This window comes from Zalophus californianus, chromosome 12 (assembly GCF_009762305.2).
Source record: "Zalophus californianus isolate mZalCal1 chromosome 12, mZalCal1.pri.v2, whole genome shotgun sequence".
NCBI lineage: Eukaryota > Metazoa > Chordata > Mammalia > Carnivora > Otariidae > Zalophus > Zalophus californianus.
Window position 1 is genome coordinate 62,459,170 of NC_045606.1, and position 20,738 is coordinate 62,479,907.

Consider the following 20,738-nt stretch of genomic DNA (forward strand, 5'->3'; position numbering starts at 1 on the left):
CTTTAATAGAAAGTTATCTTGACAACCTCGGAAATATGTAAACTATGAATTTCCACAAGGGGATCGTATTATATAAGAAAATTATACAATTGTATGATTGTGGCTTCAGAGTATCCTAAGAACAAAGGTAAAAGTTCCCCTTTGCAACAAGGTAAAGTGACACCAAAACTGCTTATTCAAGACAAGTTCCATTAACAAGAAAACAAACACTCCTCTACCCCTAACCACTGTTTCCTAAAACCATAGAGATATGCTCCAAAGTTTAAAACAGAGATCTGATGCTTTAATATTCATCATTCTATATTTTACTGAATTCTAAAGTCAAAAAAACTTTAATTCAGGGTATCATGTATGAAATCATAATATTTTGGAGATATGAAGGGCCATGGCTAAGAGACAGGTACTGTTGTCCACTCTTCGGATTGCCTCAGCCAAAATCATTGAAATACCCATAACTTGAAACTTAGAGCAGTGTTTCGTTTTATCCTCTTGCAGAATGGTGTTTGTGATGTTGACAGCTTCAGAGGCAGCATTACTAATTCTGGAAATAGCTGGCCCTGAGAAGATTCCATGAGTAAAAATGGCATAAACTTTAGTGGGTTTGGCATGGAGTAGCTTGATTGCAGTGTAGCATTTTGTGCTGATCATGTCAACCACAAGGATGGCCACCTGATCTTTCATTAATCACCAGCCAGAATCATCTTATTCATCTCCATGACTCTCCTTCTTTCTCTGTGTTACAAGGCAAACGCCACCTTCAGTCTGTCCATGAATGATGACCTCCTGCTTCGGGGATAATGATGATACGGTTCCTCTGGTCTGCAATATTCTCCGGGTTCTATATGTGAGTCACTCACAGGGATAGCACAGAAGCCCTGGATCTGAGCAGCATGTAGGCCCATGGTAATGATGTGACCTGCCCCAGCTACTAGAAGCACAGAATGATTTGCATACAAGTACTTTTGGAGGTCATCCCAGGAAGCGAGTAGGGGAGCAGAGAAGTGTGCTACACGGTGCGATAGGATGTGTTAATGCTGTTATGACAACTGGGGCTCCATACCATTGGGGACCCTCCAAAAGACTGCACAGAACACACCTGAGAATTGCCCCTATCTAGGAGCAAGAGAGCTGGGAGTTTTATCTGTCAACTCCCATCCCCATTAGTTGAGAGCCAATCCTGGGGGCAGGAATTCCCCAGCACTTCCAGGCATAGCATGTGCATGAGGCCAGAGAAAACCTGCAAACAGAATCATGTGCTAGAGTAGGTCATTGGCGTTACATAGAAACTGTCCACCCAAGTTACAAGTGACCTCCATGGTAGGCCATGGGGCTATTGCAAAGGGGCGCTGACAGCATCCTCTACAGTTCCCAGAGCCAATCCACAGCCAGATTCCTCAACTTCCACGCCTCAAACACAGTCTCCTGTTTCAGATGTTCCTGGTGTCCATTTTAACTAGATTTTATCTGGATTCAAACGGTAACAGGATGGGGAACCGTTTCCCCACAGTGTGCATTGAGCCAGCCCCTAGCAGTAATTCAGGAAAGCACAAGACCTAACAGGTACTAAGCATCCACTACAGGCCAGGTTCTGTATATACATGGACTCATGGTAATGCTCAAAACAGCCCTATGACATACATAAGATCCTCCCAGTTCTATATACGTATACATATACACATACATATGAAAACTGAGATCTAGAGAGAGAAGTAACTTACTCCATCTCAAATGGCTAGAAAGTGACACAGTCAAACCAACTGTGGCAAACTCTAAAACCTCCTAGAGAAACCAGAGCCTCTTCACCTCTCAGGAAAAACATTTCCCTTAGATCAAGGGACCCAAGTTTAAAGAATTCCTGGAAACTTCAGAAAGCTCCAGTCCTCCTAGAGCTTGGGGTGAAATAAATCTGACTCTCCAGCAAGACATCTTTTCCTAATACTGAAATCATACCTGAACCCTGAACCACATAAACCACTCCTTAATACACATCTACTCAACACAAAGCCTTTTACATATCCAGCTATTTTTGCTGCTTTGAGTTTATATGAAGAGGGACTAATGTGGAACAAGCCACAGGGCAGAAATCTACACCTACACGTTACCTTCCTGTAGGGGGACACTTTCCAGAGATAGGGATTACAGAAATTCAGCACCTATTAGTGGAGAGATTCTGCCCACAAGTGGAATGTTTTAGAGTCTGGGTGATATACATTGTTGTCCATCATATGAGTTTTATTTTTTAAAGATTTTATTTATTTATTTGAGGGAGAGAGAATGAGAGAGAGCACAAGAGGGAAGAGGGTCAGAGGGAGAAACAGATTCTCCGCTGAGCAGGGAGGCCGATGCGGGACTCAATTCCGGAACTCCAGGAGCATGACCTGAGCCGAAGGCAGTCACTTAACCAACTGAGCCACCTAGGTGCCCCATCATATTAGTTTTAAAACACTGATGCTCAAGATCTTTGTGGCATTTTAGAAAGCTTCAGTGCCTTGGCATAGCCAAGTCCCACTGCCTGGAATGTTTTTCCCCTTTAGTAGGCAACAACCATTGAAACTCAGCTCAATGATTATCTTTTCTGGAGAGCCTTTCCTGACTACTTGTTGTGGAGGTGATCTCTCTCCCCTTCCTTTTATGGACCCACAGCCCCCTCTTCCTGCTCCATTTCTAGGTGTCCCTGGCAGCTCATCTGTGGTTCCTATCACTATGGAAAACTCCTTAAGCTTCTGCAATCTCCACCTGTGGCAAAATGAACACCCAATCTGGACCTAGGAGAAAACCTGGGCCAAACTGTCCCACTGAGCATATTGCTTCTTCCTCATCTCTTCAGCAGCACAGGCTGCCTCTTGCCTGACTCAGTTTTCTCCACTAATTAAATGTCACACTTCCAGCTGCAATCACCAAGAGATGCTCTCCAGGCAATTCAGTAAAGGGAAAAATAAGGTCCTTCCCATTTCGTACTACCCTCATGAGATGTTGACCCGTGAAGCTGGCTGAAACTAATGACAATTAACAGGGTTACTATGAGGATGTGTTAATGTGGCCCATGTCTCAAGGAGCAGCAATTATGAGACAAAATGCCTTCCTTGCAGAATCCACCTCTCCCATCTCCACATGCTCCAAAAGCCAATGTATTCCTCACACGTACCACACTAGGGAGATCTCTCGTACCTTTCTGGTCAAGATGTGAGCTTCTGAAAGGCAGGCACAAAGTAAATGCTCGATAAATGATTGTTTTATTAATGAATTAATGATAACCATGAACAAAATTTGAAATCTCCCTGCCTCTTTTATTCTAAAACTTAAAACTAATTGCTTTGGAAGCTAGCCATTTTCTGATTAATACAGGCCACATTCTCAGTCTCGTTCTTAAAAAAAAGCTTCCTACTCTGTTGTTTCTTCTTAATTCAATAAGTAGCACTTGAGCCCCTTTGCCCAAGCACTGTGCTTTGTGATAAAAGATTCAAAGATAACTAAAGACTCAATTCTCAGAGGGAATGTTATGGACTAAGGGGCAGGTAGATTGAATTGTTGAAATGGAATTGCTGTGATGGGAAAATGATAAAACTAAGTTGATCCAGAGTCTCTTTAAATAGTAGTGATAACTACCGCCATTTATTGAGCACTTACTATATGGTTGAAACTATAATGGATACTTTACATACTTGGTTAATTTTTTCAACTCTAAGAGGTGGTTATTTTTCCCAATTTACAAAAGAGGTAATTGAGGCCAGAGACATTAAGTAGCCACCTAAACTCACACAACTAATAAAAGATTGATTGGGATTAGGGTCCAGGTAAGTCTGATTCTGGAGCCCATGTTTTTATCCACAACATTATACTTAAAGATAATTTTTTATAGGGATGCCTGGGTGGTTCAGTTGGTTAAACATCCAACTCTTGATTTTGGCTCGGGTCATGAGATCGAGCTCCACATCAGGCTCCACATTCAGTGGAGACCCCTTGCTTGTGCACACACTCTCTCAAATATTTTTTTAAAAGATAATTTTTTACAGTAAAAAAGGCACCTCATACAGAAAATATGAATGAAAAGATTCCTCTTTGTAAAAAATAAGTGTAAAATAGTAAGGATTCAACCCTTTACCTGCCCTTGTGGTGCGATCCAATATAAGTACAACAGAGTGGAAGACCAGAAACCTCTGGGGAGAGCGCCAAAGCATGGACTTCAGCAACTAGCTGCCTGTTCCACAGTGTCCTCTAGTGGTCAGTTTGTGTCATTCATGATTATTCTTAAATTTAAGAATGAAATGGGCAACAACCAAAGATTCAGTCACAGTCAACCTTGGATAAAGTTGATTAAGTCTGTCAAAATGTTTCAATATTTAGTCCTTATTCTGTTTGTGATACTTGGAAACATCCACCTTCAAGTAGTTTCCTCTGTCTTATCCCTGTTAGTCTCACTGCTACCTTGCTTTCTAATACATGACTTAGTAATTATTAAATAATAATTACTAACTAATGTCAGTAAGAAACATTGATGAATACAAAAACTGGTGGGTTAAAGTGGGAGGATGAACAGGATATTTGCAAGGTCTTGGAAAATCACCCCACAAAATATTTAGTAAAAATGGAGGAAATTTTAACTTTACAAAGGAGAAACCTGACAATCATCAAAACTCAAGGTTAACAACATTAGAGATGGAACTAGTCGACATTATGTGCAATTAGCTGCATTGGGAAGAACAGCACTACTCCTGTGGTACACTGGCCAGAAATGCACTCTGAGCTTACTCATGGAGAGACAAAAAATCCAATTTGAGGAATTTTTTACAATGGCTAGTTTCAGAAATACCAGAGTCATAAAGGTTAAGGGAAGACTGAAGAACAATTTCAAATTCAAGGAGACTGGAGAAACATGACCACTGAGTACAGCACAGGATCCAGGACTGCAAGCCTGTGCTATGGACACCTTTGGGGCAACTGATAAAACCTGAGGGGGGGGCGCCTGGGTGGCTCAGTTGGTTAAGCGACTGCCTTCGGCTCAGGTCCTGATCCCAGGCTCCTGGAATCGAGTCCCACATCAGGCTCCTGCTCAGCAGGGAGTCTGCTTCTCCCTCTGACCCTACCCCCTCTCATGCTCTATCTCATTCTCTCTCTCAAATAAATAAATAAATAAATCTTAAAAAAAAAAAAACCTGAGTGGGGTCTGAGTTAGGGTATGTGGGAGCTCTTTCTGGATCTTGCAACTAAGTCTGAACTTGTTACAAAATACAATTTGAAAACTAAAAGGCCCCATGCATAGGCATTCCTATTTTGGCTTACAACGATTTCACTGAGATTTTTCTCACCTTCAATCCTAGATGTCATATTCCCTTGACAATAAGGGCCCACATTTTTTTCTTTACTGATAGAAATCTACCACACCTCTATGGGTGAAACTGCAATTTTGGACCCTGAAATCTAAGGCATGATGAGAGCTTGTGTAATCAACAAATCAACCCTCAAGAATGAAATTGAGACCACATGGATGGGAAGTGACCCCCAAGCCTATGGACAAATTCCTTCTTGGTCCAGACCAAAGTCTGGCATTCAAGGCTGCAGATGAATCATTGCCCACCAAGAGTTGGCACTAACAATGTAAACTAGAACTCCACTAGTACTCCATAATACTCATGGAACTTAGCTGCCTTGCAGTTTAAATGCAGCAAAAACTGTTCTGTCTACTAATATATACAGATTTTCATCTCTATCATCAAACCTTGCTTCAGTCACACCTACTTTAAAAACTAGCCCTGCAGCAGCCTACACTCTAAGGCAGTGGGGCTCAAGCTTTGGTGAGGATTAGAATTACCTGGGGAACTTGGGAACACTACAAAAATACAAAGGCCCAAGGCCCTACCCCACTTCAACAAGCCTGGACCTCTGTGTTCCTTACTAGTCTCCGAGTGATTCTGATAGTTTTCAAACCAAAATTTGAGAAAAACTTACACAAGTCACCAATGCCAGCATACCTTCTGCCTTTGCTGCTCTCATTTTTGCTGAGGCCTCACCATCACTCTAGGGCTCAGCACATGCAGCCCTGCCTCCAGAGAGGAAACAACCCCTGTGGAAGAACAGCCACTCACCAGCAACCTGCCAAAGTGAAAATCCTATATGGTCAGCACCTAATACAAGGTCATTTCAGCTTCAAACCACCCATTTTACCCCACTGGAATATTCACTCACAGCATTTTCTTCCCAATTTTTATTCATTGTCTAGATACAGTGCTCCTCACCCATGCACCAAATATTTGGGAATTTTGAAGAGTCCAATAAATAGCATCCTTGCCATTTACAAAAGCGATTCTCAACCATGGGTGATTATTTTGCCCTCAAGATGACACTTGGCAACATCTGGAACCATTTTTGTCACAACTGGGGAAAGAAGAAGAAGAGGAAGGATGCTATTGGCATCTAGTGGTAGAGGCCAGGGATGCTACTAAATATCCTACAATGCACAGGATGGTCCACACAACCAAGAATTATCCAGACAAAAATGTCAATAGTGTCAAGGTTAAGAGACGCTTATGTAGAGTAGTACCCAATCTAAACGAATTGTAGCATAAGACAAAAGCAGAAGCAGATGGGAGTCATACTATCATCTTTATTACTGTTAAAGATTAGATTAAGGGATATCGCTTATCTGTAGGCAAGAACCCTGGTAGACTCATCCACCTTGCCACAGACTAGGTGATTGTATGCCTCCCTAAGTGAGGTCAGGCTTCTCTAAAACTCCTAGCATGTTGAACCTAAGAAGACGAGTTCCTTGCAGGCTAACTCCTAGGAAAAAAAATTAAGAGCTGAACATGACCACCCATTTCCCATTGGATGATAAGTAAAAAGGTGAAAAGAGGGCACTATTACATTTGATCTCCCTCCAAAGAGAAAGAAATAACTGGAGGAAAACATTCTCCTGCAAGGGTCAGAAGTTGGGGCAGCGGGGAGCGCAACAGGCTCCTAGTAGCTCCTGAGAACCAACACTTATATCTTTGGGGAAGTTTGCAAGCTAGCCGTTAAACCCTTGGCAGCTTGAAATCAGCCACAGTAGGAGTATTTATACCATGAAAAAAAAAAGAAAAAAAGACCACAAAGCAGTGCTTTGTCTTTTGGAAAATAAAGTTGGATTTAAAAAGAAAGAAAAAAGATGTGGCTCCTGGGTGGCTCAGTCGGTTAAGCTGCTGCCTTTGGCTCAGGTCATGATCCCAGGGTCCTGGGATCGAGTCCTGCATCGGGCTCCCTGCTTGGCAGAGAGCCTGCTTCTCCCTCTCCCTCTGCCTGCTGCTCTGCCTGATTGTGCTGTCAAATAAATAAAATCTTAAAAGTTGGATCCTTTTTTGTTATGGAAACACTAAAATTGATGATAGATGCAAGATTTAAAAGGAACAAAAAAACATAAAGTACCAAAAATATAATCATACCAAAGGTCTTTCTAATCCACCTGTACCAATGACAAAAATCATAAAAGATGAGATCAACATGACTACATAAAGATACATTATGTCAAAAAAAAAAGTAGCAATTACGGGGAAACTATAAACTGGGAAAATTATCTGCAAAATACATGACTAAGAGTAACTTAAGAATTCTTACAAATTTGTAAGAGACAAGCATCTCAATGGCAAAGCCTCATATAAGTAATTCATAAAACACAAATGAGTCCAAAATTAATAAAAACTAAACATACCAGGTTTTGCCTATCACAGTGGCAAAGCAAGAAGGCAGAACATGGCCAATGTTGGGAAGTATGTAAAGAGTACTACGGGGAAAAAGAATACCATGAAAAACTGCTGGCCAAGTGTAGGATGGTACACTTTTTGCTGGCAACATGACTATACCCTTTGACCTCACATTATCCATTTATTCTAAGAAAAATAAAGACATATAAAGATTTAGTTAGACTACTGTGGCCAATAGTAAAAATAGGCTAAATTATGGTATATCCATTTAATGAAATATGATGCAAACACTAACATTGCTGAAATATTTGACATGGAAAGATGTGCATCATTTAAATTTTTTTAAAGTCTTAAATGGGGCTACAAAACAGTATATTCAGGATGAGCACGTTTTTGTGAAAATAACGTATATTGAGTATACTGAGAAAATCTAAGAGGCTATACAGCAAAGTGTAATGAATATTTCCCTTTTTACTTATCTCCATTTCTACAATGTGCATATATTACCTGTATATTTTGCCCTTTTTAATATTACTGAAGTACAGTCAATATACAATGTGTTATTAGTTTCAGGTGTGCAACATAGTGGTTCAACAATTTTTCTTAAAGATTTTATTTATTTATTTGAGAGAGAGAGAATGAGAGAGAGCACGAGAGGGAAGAGGGTCAGAGGGAGAAGCAGACTCCCCGCTGAGCAGGGACCCCGATGGGGGACTCGATCCCGGGACTCCAGGATCATGACCTGAGCCGAAGGCAGTCAGTTCAACAATTTTTTACATTACACCATGCTCACCACAATACATGTAGTCACCATCTGTCACCATATGTCATGACAATATTATACACTATATTCCCTATGCTGTACTTTCCATCTTCGAGACTTATTTTATAATTGGAAGTTTGCTTGTTTTTAATAGGAGTTAATGCAACTTGAGTTCAGTAGAAAAATCTTCATTTCAAGGCATCGGAGTTTAAATTGAATTTTGTAAGTAATCATTTTAGGTTTTTAAAATGCAACTGTTCAAAATGAAATTTGGTCATTTTGTTTGGAACAATTTTTGTTTGAGAATCAAATGGTCACGTAAATGAGGAAGCAAATGGGCATAAAATTATAGGAAAGCAAGTGACAAAATAACTACAATCTTTGTTACACTGGTTATTGCAGTACAAAAAATAAAACGACAGTTAACCAAAAACACTTTTATTTTAGTCTTCAAAGAACAAACTGTTCTTTTTCCAAGATAATAATGATTAACTTACAAAAATGAACATTTACAATGCATCTTCAAAACATTTCCCTTTAACGGGAAATTTAGCTTTACAGAATCCAGACATTAAAGGGTTAAAAAAAATTTCTATCTTGTTGTCATTATAAGACAAAACAGAGTAAGTCACGGAAATCCATTCATACTTCAGGACCTTCTCCTCCAGGAACCAGCTGCAGAGAAGGAAAAAGAGTTTATTAGTAACACCACCACCCACACCATTTAAAAACCCCCCCTCATCAATCAAAGCCACTGTGCCTCTCTGTCCCTTCCTCACATTCCCATATTCTCCAGGTCATTGCTTCTGTTTACAATTCCCAACACCATCAATTAATATTTAGAGCCTAAACAAGGATTCTTGGCAAACTAAAAGACTAAAAAGCCCAAGCAAACTAATCTCTAAGCCTATTGTCATCTTCAGTAGCTCAGCTTTAGAGCCGTGATCACAAGAGCATCTCCTTCCCAACTTAAGCACCACTGAGCCATGAACATTTAGTCAAGGCAGGTAATCTGTAATACCTGCCTCAAAGAAATGGGCTAATATCTTAAAAAAAAAAAAAAAAAAAAAAAACAGCTTCACTGTCTTACCATTGTTATATTATTTCCATTGAGCAAAATTTGATCTAATTTAGTGATCCTTCTTCCTTCTGGTGTGATTTCACTAAATAAAGAGATAAAATAGAGCCAAGATAAACAGTGATAGTCAAAGCCAACATTCTGATCCCTAAAAAGTTATTCTTGTATATAAATGAATGTGAGGTCAAGCAATTTTATCTGTGGTTTTCAGAGACAAAGGTTATCCACTGGATGACCAAAGGCAGCACAGTGAACTGTCTGGACTAAGATCCACACCCACTAGGACTGATCTTCATAAAAAAAGCTGAAACTTGCCAAGGAGATCAAATATGAAATGGAATGTTTCTTAGTTTCACTTTTTTACTTTTACTTACTACTAATCCCTATCCATTAAACAAATCTGTAATCAACTCAATTTTGAAAGCAGACACTGGTTATGATCTTTAAAACTAATATAAGGGGGGGCGCCTGGGTGGCTCAGTCGTTGAGCGTCTGCCTTCAGCTCAGGTCATGATCCTAGGGTCCTGGGATCGAGCCCCGCATTGGGCTCCCTGCTCAGCGGGAAGCCTGCTTCTCCCTCTCCCACTCCTCCTGCTTGTGTTCCCGCTCTCGCTGTGTCTCTATCAAATAAATAAAAATAAAACTAATATAATGGAGTCATCGTTTATATTTTATGCTACACAGTTAAATGCTCTTACTATCAGTACCTTGATTTGCCTGAGCCCAAACAGCCTTGGCTGTTTTTAGTTCTTGTCTTAAAGCTCTGTCTCCATTAACTTCCTAACAATTCATTAATAATTACATCATGGCAATCATTGCAGGATCCAATTTTACCAGCATCAGTAGATAAAATTTCTATCTCTAAGGTATTTCCAACAAGCAATGTTTCCTCATAAATCATTTTAAACTCATTAATACTAAAAATGACTTAAAGAGAGATCCCCCCCCACCATTTCTTTAATTTTTAACACTACTCACAATTCAGTGACATCCTCCAGTACCATATCTGAAATTTGGTGTTAAGGTTGAATTTACTCTGGCTTCTACCTTTACTCGGTTTTAATAACAGTGTTTAACACAATGGCTCAAATACAAAATACTTGTATTTGGTAGAAACTTTTATCTTCTTTCAGTATACACACCTCTTAGAACGCTATCATGCTGAGAATAAATTTTTGTTATAATAATCAGTAAGTACTGTCAATATTACTTCCGTTCTTAAATACTGAAGAAAAACCCATACCACCACCACCTTTTAAAAGGATACTGACAAAGTCATCAAATCCCAAAAGTGTTCCAACAATTTCTTTATCACTCTTCATCACAATGTGAATTCTTGATCCTATACATTTGTCCACAAGCTCTATATATATATATTTAAAAAAAGAGAGAGAGAAGGGAGAGAGAAAAAGATTATTTTACCTATTCATCACTTCAACAAATATTTGAGTGCCTACTGGCACTTGTTACTTGCATATGGTAAAAGATAAACCAGCAAAAGTATTCATTCAAAAACTTTAGCTCTTATAGTACATATTCCTGTTGCATAATTAACAAAAATTTTCTGCTTACCATTTACCTCTCCTTTGTTGAAATTTATCACGATTGTGGTTTTATGTTATTTTAGGTTATCTAATTAACATATGAACCCCCTCCCCTCAGAGTCTAAGCTCCATGACAGCAGAGACCGTGGTTGTTTTCCTATAACTATATCCTCAACGGTCAATGCCTGGCATATACCAAGCATTCAAAAAGAGTTTGTGGAACAAAGGAATGAAAACTTTTAAGTCACGGCCACCTCCAATAATTCACATCAACTCTTCAGCTACAAAATACTGTAAGAGACAGGCACAGCCGTCTTCACCAGAGATTTCTTCCTGTCACTATCTCTGTGTTCTGACAGCAGTTCGAACATTTCTTTAGCTGGCTTAGCAATATTTGCCATGATGTTTACTTGTCCAGTGTTCTATCTTCTCCAATGGTTTGTGCGCTATCTGAAGGCAATAGGTGTGATTTAAATTTGTCGAATAGTGCCCAGCCCAGCCATGTGTCTAGTGCATAGAGGCTCAGTAACTGCTGAATAACAAACCAGGTTCCAGATCTCTCCTTTAGGGTCATTCCAGGTGCCGGTGCTTCTCTCAATAACCAGTCAGACATACAACAGGGTCTAATCTGGAGAGCTCAAATGCCAGGTGGAGTGAGGGTGTTACCCATGACTGTAGAGGCGACCCCACAACAAAGAAGGCTGACGACGCATTTACTAAGTGTGGACCTTTTCGGGTGACGGTTTGGTTGGGGAGTCACAGGTCCCCGCCTCAAGGAACCCTACCACGCTGAAAAGGCATGGGCGGCCCGGGGCCACAGACACCTGGGGGCCCAGAGACGAGCCGCGAAGGAGTAAAGCACTTCATCCACACATTTCCCCAACACTCGGCTAAGGGCTACTTCAGCCGAAGCCCCTTGGCCCACAACACTTAACCTGAACGCTCCGGTCCCCCTCCCTACGATTACCTAGAGGCAGCAGCTGCGACGGGTTGGTAGTAGCGTTAGCCGCCATGGCTACGCCGGAAGTGGCCTACCAGCACCGACGTTTGCCGGGCGAGTTTGAAAGAGCGCGCTTCCGCTCCCCCCCGTTTCCGGCAGCCCGGGCAGGCTCGACCAATCTGAGGCCGAATGTGCGAGCCAACCAGTCCGCGAGAGTCGCTCCCAGTTGCTTCTTTCCCGGGCCCTGAGCCCTCAGTATTTCTGTACAATGAACAATGTGCGGCGTCGGCAGTTACCGGCTTTCCCCAGGCAGTTTCCGACAGAATTTAAAGGTATTCTGCTTTGGGAATAAAGCAGTAACCCGGAAGGTTTTGCAAAATACGGCAACCTTTGAGTCGTCTTGTTGCCCCCTTTGAAGTTGCATCTCATCTTAAGTCAGGATCTTTTTTCAGACCGAATCAATTCATTTTCTCCGCCACCAGTTCGCTGTGTTGCAGTTTTTGTAAAAACCATTTTTGAAAGAATCTACTCCTGGAGAGCCTGAGTGGCTCAGTCGGCTAAGCCTTGGACTCTTGATATCAGCTCAGGTCTTGATCTCAGGTTGTGGGTTCAAGCCCATCGTTGGGCTCCACGCTGGATAGGGAGACTACTTAAAGAGAGAGAGAAAGAATCTATTGCTTCTTTTAAAAGTCCAGTGAGTTGAAAACCCACAACCAGCATTTTTTTTAACTTTTCTAGGGTGGAAATTTAAAATACGTTTTCTTTTTATTTCTACTACCTTATTTTATCATTCTTACCTTGTCATATCTAGGAGTCTAATTTATTACACTTTATTATTCACTTTTTAACACTTAACTGTTTTGTCTAAGAAGTAACCAGCAGATGTCACTCTCTGTTAATGTCATCACACTGAGGAAACATGCTTTTGCACTTCTGTTTTGAAAAGAATAGAAAGCAAATTCTCTGCCTTAAATCTGTTTTATATTTGTATCCCAGGAACTTAAAGGCGAAGAGTCTAAACAGGAGACCAGAAAGAGAATCATTCATTCATACAACAGATAGTTGCAGTGCATCCATCATTCATTCATTGAACAAATAGACATTAGTTACACACTATTTGGCATTTTTGCTGAGTATAAAACAGTGTACAAAACAGAACTACATCTTCTGCCCTTGTAGGAGCTTAAGGATGAATGGGAGAGAAAGACTACTAACAAACATTATGTACAAGGCATATAAAATTTAATATATAAAGCAAAAAGATCTCTTAGCTTCAGGAACCTCAGAGAACTAGAGATTCTTGGTATGATTTAAGGAAAATGTAAGAAGGTTCAGAAGTCCTAACAGATGGCTCCTTCAGTTCAAAACTTCTTAGGGTTCAGCCTTCTAAACACCAAGCTAATTCTGGCTTTTTTGCATTTCATAAATATTGAGCACCTACTATGTGCCAGAAAACTTACAGATACACTTAAACCTAATTTTTATGACTATCCTGTGAGACAGGTGTTCAAATGGGACATTTATGCTCAGAGAGATTAGATAACTTGCCCACATAGACAGTTTGGGAAGTTTCACAAAGGAATTGACAGACATCTAGTCTTGGAAGAAAAATAAGAATTGGATAGGCAGAAAGGCCTCAGGAGCAGCATTCCAAACAGAGGGAACACCATGTGCAATTGGCATATGCCCACCACCAAACCTCTTTTGCTGCACTTTTATTTCAACCTCTAACTTTGGCATAAAACTCTACCCTTCCCAAATGTTTTCCTTTAAGCTCAGTCCTTCGTGATTTTACTTTATTGCACTTCAGATGCTCTGGCCTCAAGTTCTGGTAAAATCCTGTTCATCCTTCAAGACCTGCTCAAATGTGACCACCTCTGTGAAGCTTCTCTGACCTGCAGACTTGGTAGGCTCTCTCATTGTTTCACAACAATGTTAATAGTTTTCAAAATGCTCTCAATGTATTCTCCTATAATTATCTTTACAGGGGTTACCTCCCTCCCCAAAGACTGTAAGTTCCTCAATGTCAAGAATTTTGGAGTACAGCAGTTACATTCATTGGTTCTGAAGTTAAATGACTTTGGTTCGAATCCTATCCCTACCACAATTCCTTCTAGTTATTTGACCTTCAGCAAGTTATTTAACCTTTCTAATTGTCAATATACCCACTGGAAAAAAAATGAGGATAATAGTATCTACTTTAGGATTGTTATGAAGATTAAATGAAATAATCCATGAAAAGTGGCTAGCAGACTGACACAGTGCTTATCCATTAAATGTAAGCTTTTATTGCTTGTTTATCTTTATTTCCTAATACTTATTAACATGATGGTTGGCTTAGAGTAGGTGCTACAAAAGCTAGCATTGCTAGCTGGTTTCACATTTATCTTGTTTTATAACCAGACATAGACCAGGCAACAATTTTTAAAATTTTTTTAAAAGATTTTGTTTATTTATTTGTGTGAGAAGAGAGAGAGAGCACACAACCAGGCGGAGAGGTAGGCAGAGGGAGAAATAGGCTCCCCACTGAGCAAGGAGCCCAATGAGGGACTCGATCCCAGGACTCTGGGATAATGACCTAAGCCAAAGACAGACGCTTAACCAAGTGAGCCAATTTCTTTTGATGCACTGTGCCTACCATAGTTCCAGGTGTACTGTAGGGCCTAATAAATGTTCTTTAAATTGATTCTCACTATTTATTCATCCCCATCAATATTCTCCTTAATCTTCTTAAGATTCTAAAGACAAAGTAATGCCAAATTTGTTTGTGAAGCCCTTTTCTTTCCCTGGTTTTCTTTTCTATTTCTATTCTTGTTTTATTTTTACCACACCAATAAGGAGAGTAGGGACCAAATTCAAAGCACTGTCGCTACTTGATAGACTTTAAAATTCAGGAAAGGGCGCCTGGGTGGCTCAGTCATTAAGCGTCTGCCTTTGGCTCAGGTCATGATCCCAGGGTCCTGGGATCGAGTCCACATCGGGCTCCCTGCTCAGCGGGAAGCCTGCTTCTCCCCCTCCCACTCCCCCTGCTTGTGTTCCTGCTCTCACTGTCTCTCTCTGTCAAATAAATAAATAAAATCTTTAAAAAATAAAAATAAAATTCAGGAAAAATATAATTTGAGAAAGTCAATACTTTGTTTTCCATTAGCAATTTTCATACTATTGATAAAGAAGAAAGTCTCTTTATATTCTGAAAAAAGGAGATATAGTTCATTTACACAGTAGAGTTACTGGGGATTGCATGGAGTGGTTTTATTTTATCACGTTCTCTCCTTAGGCAAGATGCAAAAAGAAACAACAGTCCAATTCCAGGTGGAGAGTTCATTTTTAATGAACTTGAAAACATGTCATTGCTCTGTGTCTCCAGGGTTTTTCTCCCCTTAGCTCTTACTTACAGAGCTGACATAAAATAGAATGTATAAATCATCATAAAATATATGTAACTAGAAGAGGCTCTTCAACTTACGTGTTCAGAAAAGCATTTCTAACTTTTTTTCCCTGGAGATAAATGTCATCATAAAAATACATGCAAAAGTTTCCTTTCAAAATAATGTTCAGCAAGTATTCTGTTATCTCAAATTATTTACAATCTTAGTAATCTTCCAGCACTTTAAAATAAAGGAGAAATTTCTATTTTTTTCTCAATACCTATTTGTCCTTAAAGACAATATCTTGTTCATGAATTTATTCTATATTAATACAACTCATTTAAAAACCAATGTAAGGGGCACCTGGGTCAGCTAAGCGTCTTTCTCCAGCTCAGGTCATGATCCTAGGGTCCTGAGATCAAGCCCCATGTCAGGCTCCCTGCTCAGCAGGGAGTCTGCTTCTCCCTCTCCCCACTTCCTGCTCGTGCTCTCTTGCTATCTCTTTCTCAAATAAATAAAATATTTTTTAAAAAAACAATGTAAAGGTTGTCATTCTAAACTGCTAAATGGACCAGTTTATATATTTAGAGATGGAAAAAGTTCTGGAAATTCCCTTGCTTACTTTCTCTCCCAATTTTCCCATAATATACTTTTTAAGCATTTAAGCAACATAATAGTTATGAATAGATGATTTAATCTTAGTTGGAAAGTCTAGGATGCAAAGTGTTACAGGTTTTTATAAAGCTGTAACTGGGTTTCCTGCACAATGAATTAAATAATTGGTGTTCACTGTAGATATAAAGTTTTTTTTAAAGAGATTTTATTCATTTACTTGATGGGAGAGAGAGAGCACAAGCAGGGGGAGTAGCAGGGGGAGAGGGAGAAGCAGGCTTCCTGCTGAGCAGGGAGCCGGATACTGGGCTCAATCACAGGACCTTGGGATCATGACCTGAGCCAAAGGCAGATACTTAACTGAGTCACCCAGATGCCCTTACATCTTTTTAAAATGACTGTTCTATTACACTTTAATTTTGGCTATGCCAATTGTGGAAAATATTGAGGCAGATGGAAGAAAACAGTAAGATATTCTGCATACAGGGAATAATATAGTTTCACACACAGTTCTGAACCAACACCAAGAATTTTGTAATATTGTAAAGAAATGGTAGCAACATCTTGAAAATTTTCTACAATATTTTTATTAGCATTAAAATACTTCTACTGAATCATAGAAACTAAACTCGTTTATAGGAAGCCTACAGTTTTTCTCAGCTATACTTCAATTAGAATGCAAGTCCTTAAATTACAAGGCCAGAAATGTAAAATAACTGCTAAGGTTGTCTAAACTAAGGGATATGCAACCAGTAATGGTAAACTTCACAACCAATTATTGCAGTAATCTCGAATTCTATTTGAAGCAGGCACCTATCCTTTAGTCTTTTTTTTTTTAAAGATTTTATTTACTTATTTGACAGAGAGAGACATAGCGAGAGCAGGAACACAAGCAGGGGGAGTGGGAGAGGGAGAAGCAGGCTTCCCGCAGAGCGGGGAGCCCGATGTGGGACTCGATCCCAGGACCCTGGGATCATGACCTGAGCCAAAGGCAGACGCTTAACTGACTGAGCCACCCAGGCGCCCTCCTTTGGTCTTAGAAAGTTGAAGTAGTACAATTAGTTAGGACATTAAAAATACTGGTGACAACAGATCACATTTATTTTGTACTGACCAGAGTACTAAAGCCAGAAAAAGATAGAATGAAAATAATATATATATTTTTACACATCGGGACTAGAATAATCATTTACAGGTCTCTTTGTAAACTTCCTTTATTGTTGAGGATATTTTACTTCTGGCCTTGAAACGCTTCCAAACTCCTATACATAATACTTAAATAAGAAAAAAAAAAATCCTAGAACGAAGCAAAAGAAAAAACCTGGGGAAGCAAGTAATTTAAAGGTTGAATACACAGATATAGAGCCCCACCAATATGACTCCCTGTTATCAAGGCCAGAGAGGCGAAGGAAATGGATGAAGGAATTGGATGAAGGAGAGTGAACAAGAAAAGACGTTAAAAAAGAGGAAAGCTAAAGAAAGAGGAGGGAAGGAGCGGAGATTTTAAGGAGGAAAAAGAGAGGGCAAAGGAGGAGAAAGCGGGTTAAGGTCGCACGGAAGAGCCAGGGGATAGAAGCGCCTTGTGTCCCCGCAGGCCCCGCCCCCGGCCCCGTGCCCAGGCCCCGCCCCGTCAGGTTCCCTCCGGGTCCTGTCCCGCCCCTCCTCGCTGGCAGCGGCCGCCGCATCAGGTGACAGCCCGGAAGCAGCGGAAGCGGATGAGGGAAGCGCGGCCGCGGCCCTGGGGGGCGGTGCGGAGCTGTGGGAGCCTCGGCCTCCTCTGGGCCCCCTGCGCGGCCCTCATGCGGCGCCCTCGCTGACACCCGAAACTCGCCGCTCGCCGTCCTCCTGGGGACCGCGGGGTCGCCCGGCCCGCCGCCCTTGGCGGTTGAAGTCGTCGGCTTGCGGGCCCGCCGAGGCCGCCCATGGAGAAGACCGGGCGGGGAGGCGATGGCGCCCCCCGGGGGCCCGTACTGCACATCGTGGTGGTCGGCTTTCATCACAAGAAGGGCTGCCAGGTGAGGAAGGGGTTCGAACACGCCCCCGGCCGTTCGTGCGGTCGCGCGCAGCCGGCGCCCACTCCCCTCAGGTCGGCTCGGTGCTGCATTATGCGCCCTTGGCTCTTCTGAACTTCACACCTGCTCCTCGCACTCGCCGCATCTGAAGCCCGTTCCCCATACTCCCTTCTTTCTGCTGCCCCTGAAATTGTGTTTTGAGCCGCGGAGGAGCTCTGTGTTGGTATGTTGGGGCTGGTAGGTGTTTAGGTTCTTTGGTGGGGTGGAAGGAGGAATCGAAGGTCAGCCCCACTCAGTTCCTTATTCATCTCTGCCTCCATTGACTTTCTGGTGGGTGTCCACCTATAATAGGAGCCTTTAGAAAAATTCAGCACTTGGACTGCGTTTTCAAGGTAATGAGCTCAGTTGGCTTCCGCACAAATGCTTAGGGTTGGTTGGAGCCCAGGCGGCGTCGTGGGAAAATCAACTTCCTTTGTTTATCTGTGGAAGCCCTAGAATCTGTCGTGTTTGGGTGATACATTGACTCCTCCCCCCCCTTGCCACTGGGCCTTGCTTTTGCTATTTGATCTTGTCTAGATCTTGTCTTTGGTGAGAAATTGACCTTTCCAAGTCAGTTGCGATAAGAGAAAGTGTATTTACCGGGCAAAGGAGTGTGCAAATACAAAGTCATTTTTATTGTGCTTCTTCACTGAAATAATGGGAACAATGGAACGTTTGCAGTATATACATTGGAGGTAAGGGAACAAAATAGAAACAATTATTTAATGAGGCCAAAGACTGGAAGGCAATGATGTCATAATGTGCGAGTGAACAGGAAATTGAAATGTGTTAAAAATACTACCACCACTACTAGGTAATGTAGTAATTTCTTGCGTTTCACAGAAAACATAACATTCTAGAAGACTTTCACTAGCAAAATTTAAACTCGTTAGAGGATAACCGGAAAGTGGAGTGAAAAGATGGTTGTGATTCTCTGTGTTCTCACCATTGCTTAACTTTAAAGTATGGTATTTTGTTCCTTGTCTCTCAAGGAAAAATGGCATAGAAAGACACCGAGGAAGAAGTGGCATTATTTAGTGTGGTATTAAAAAAAATTCCAAGCAGCAGCAATAGAATATAAGTTTTTAAAATGTGGCCCTATATTTAGAAGAGGGTGGATATTTGAGGTTGTATCATGCCATGCAAACACCGTGTTCGTTCGATTTTTAATACTTTTTAAAATTTTAAGTGTAATTAACAGTGTTGTATTAGTTTCAGGTGTCTAATACAGTGATTCAACAATTCTCTACATTACTCAGTGCTCACCAAATATGTGTGCTCTTAATCCCCTTCACCTATTTCACCCATCCCCCCACCCACCTTCCCTCTGGTGGCCACCAGTTTGTTCTCTGTAGATAAGAGTCTGTGTTTTTTTGTTTCTTTTTTCCTTGTTTATTTGTTTTGTTTTTTAAAGATTTTTAGTACTTTAAAACTTCACATCTTTGATCTTAATTATCACTTTATAACTCACTTTAGATATGGGTAAAGTAACTGAAACTTGGAGGAAGTAAATTGATCTTGCTGAGGTCACACTGCAAAACAGTCCTGGAGTCAGATGTAGAATTGCTTCTGGCATCATAGGTGTACATTCTGCTGAGCCATATGGCATTTAGGAGTCTTTTAGGATAAAGAAGTAAGGGCCCACTTCCAAACCAAACTGGGACTTTTAAAAAAATAAGAAGGAAGGGGCGCCTGGGTGGCTCAGTTGGTTAAGCGACTGCCTTCAGCTCAGGTCATGATCCTGGAGTCCCGGGATCCAGTCCCAGGATCGAGTTCCCATCATCCAGCTCCCTGCTCAGCAGGGAGTCTGCTTCTCCCTCTGCCCCTCCCTCCTCTCATGCTCTCTCTCTTTCTCATTCTCTCTTTCTCAAATAAATAAAAGAAAAAAAGGAAATATTGGTAAGAGAGAGGATAAAATCTTTTACTTTTTGCTGTCATCTACATTCAAGATTATGTTTTATACTAGTTTTATTGTCAAAAGTCATATCACTTATATTCCCAGAAGTAAAAATGATTTTAGGAAACAAATGTAATGTTGCTTAGAGATTAAAGAAAGCTGAACAACAGATTGTAAGATGAAGGAGGCACTTTCAGCTGAACTAGCACGCTGGATGCCATGGCATTTCACTGGATTTGTTAGGCTTTTGGTTTCAGCATTGAGGTAAAGACAGCTGGTTTTGTTAAATGAACACTGTGCTGGGAATCAGGAGACCTGGATGACATCCTGGCCTCACAGCTCCCATGACCTCCAGCAAGTCCAAATCGCTTAATTTTTCTGTACCTCATTTTCCTCTACCAGATTTCTTCATGAGAATTTTTTTTTTAAAGATTCTATTTATTTATTTGACAGAGAGACAGCGAGAGAGGGAACACAAGCAGGGGAGAGGGAGAAGCAGGCTTCCCGCCCAGCAGGGAACCCGATGTGGGGCTCCATCCCAGGACCCTGGGACCATGACCTGAGCCAAAGGCAGAGGCTTAACAACTGAGCCATCCAGGCACCCTTCTTCATGAGAATTTTAGACCTGGCAAGGGTCCCTGGAGTTCATTTTATTCCCATCTCCCTTCAATTTACAGATGAGTAAACTGAAACCCAAAAAGGTTAAGCAACTTAAGAACAATTAACTAGTTTGGTGCTATCAGAAAAACTAGAACTTGACAATAGTTAAAGCAATAAAAACATTTTATTCAGAAAAGCTATTTTAATAGGGG

General features: G+C 40.9%; 2 protein-coding genes and 1 pseudogene across 3 annotated transcripts in view; 1 reads left to right on the forward strand and 2 right to left on the reverse strand.

Annotated features, from left to right (window-relative positions):
• Positions 1-357: 357 nt before the first annotated feature.
• LOC113911071 lies at positions 358-5,325 on the reverse strand (annotated as a pseudogene).
• Positions 5,326-8,858: 3,533 nt separating this feature from the next.
• On the reverse strand, positions 8,859-12,146 carry LSM5 (LSM5 homolog, U6 small nuclear RNA and mRNA degradation associated). Its single transcript, XM_027573902.1, has 5 exons — positions 12,026-12,146; positions 10,782-10,877; positions 10,493-10,520; positions 9,527-9,599; positions 8,859-9,111 (listed from the first exon to the last, which is right to left on the reverse strand). Exons 1-5 carry the CDS (start codon positions 12,069-12,071, stop codon positions 9,079-9,081), a joined length of 276 nt encoding a protein of 91 aa, XP_027429703.1. The 5' UTR covers positions 12,072-12,146; the 3' UTR covers positions 8,859-9,078.
• A 5,496-nt stretch (positions 12,147-17,642) lies between these two features.
• Positions 17,643-20,738, forward strand: part of AVL9 (AVL9 cell migration associated) — a 65,196-nt gene continuing 62,100 nt past the window's right edge. For both annotated transcript variants that reach the window (XM_027573352.2, XM_027573353.2), the window contains exon 1: positions 17,643-17,993. In XM_027573352.2, the coding sequence (XP_027429153.1) occupies positions 17,901-17,993 (93 nt within the window). In that variant the 5' untranslated portion in view covers positions 17,643-17,900. The remainder of the gene's footprint in view (positions 17,994-20,738) is intronic.

Excerpts from the sequence above, each read along its gene's own strand:
- LSM5 (XM_027573902.1), bottom strand. The coding sequence starts at position 12,071 with ATGGCGGCTAACGCTACTACCAACCCGTCGCAGCTGCTGCCTCTAG. Across the intron at positions 10,878-12,025 it reads GTCGCAGCTGCTGCCTCTAG|AGCTTGTGGACAAATGTATA; the intron begins GTAATCGTAGGG and ends ATATATATATAG. Across the intron at positions 9,600-10,492 it reads CTGGAGGATGTCACTGAATT|TGAAATCACACCAGAAGGAA; the intron begins GTGAGTAGTGTT and ends CTCTTTATTTAG.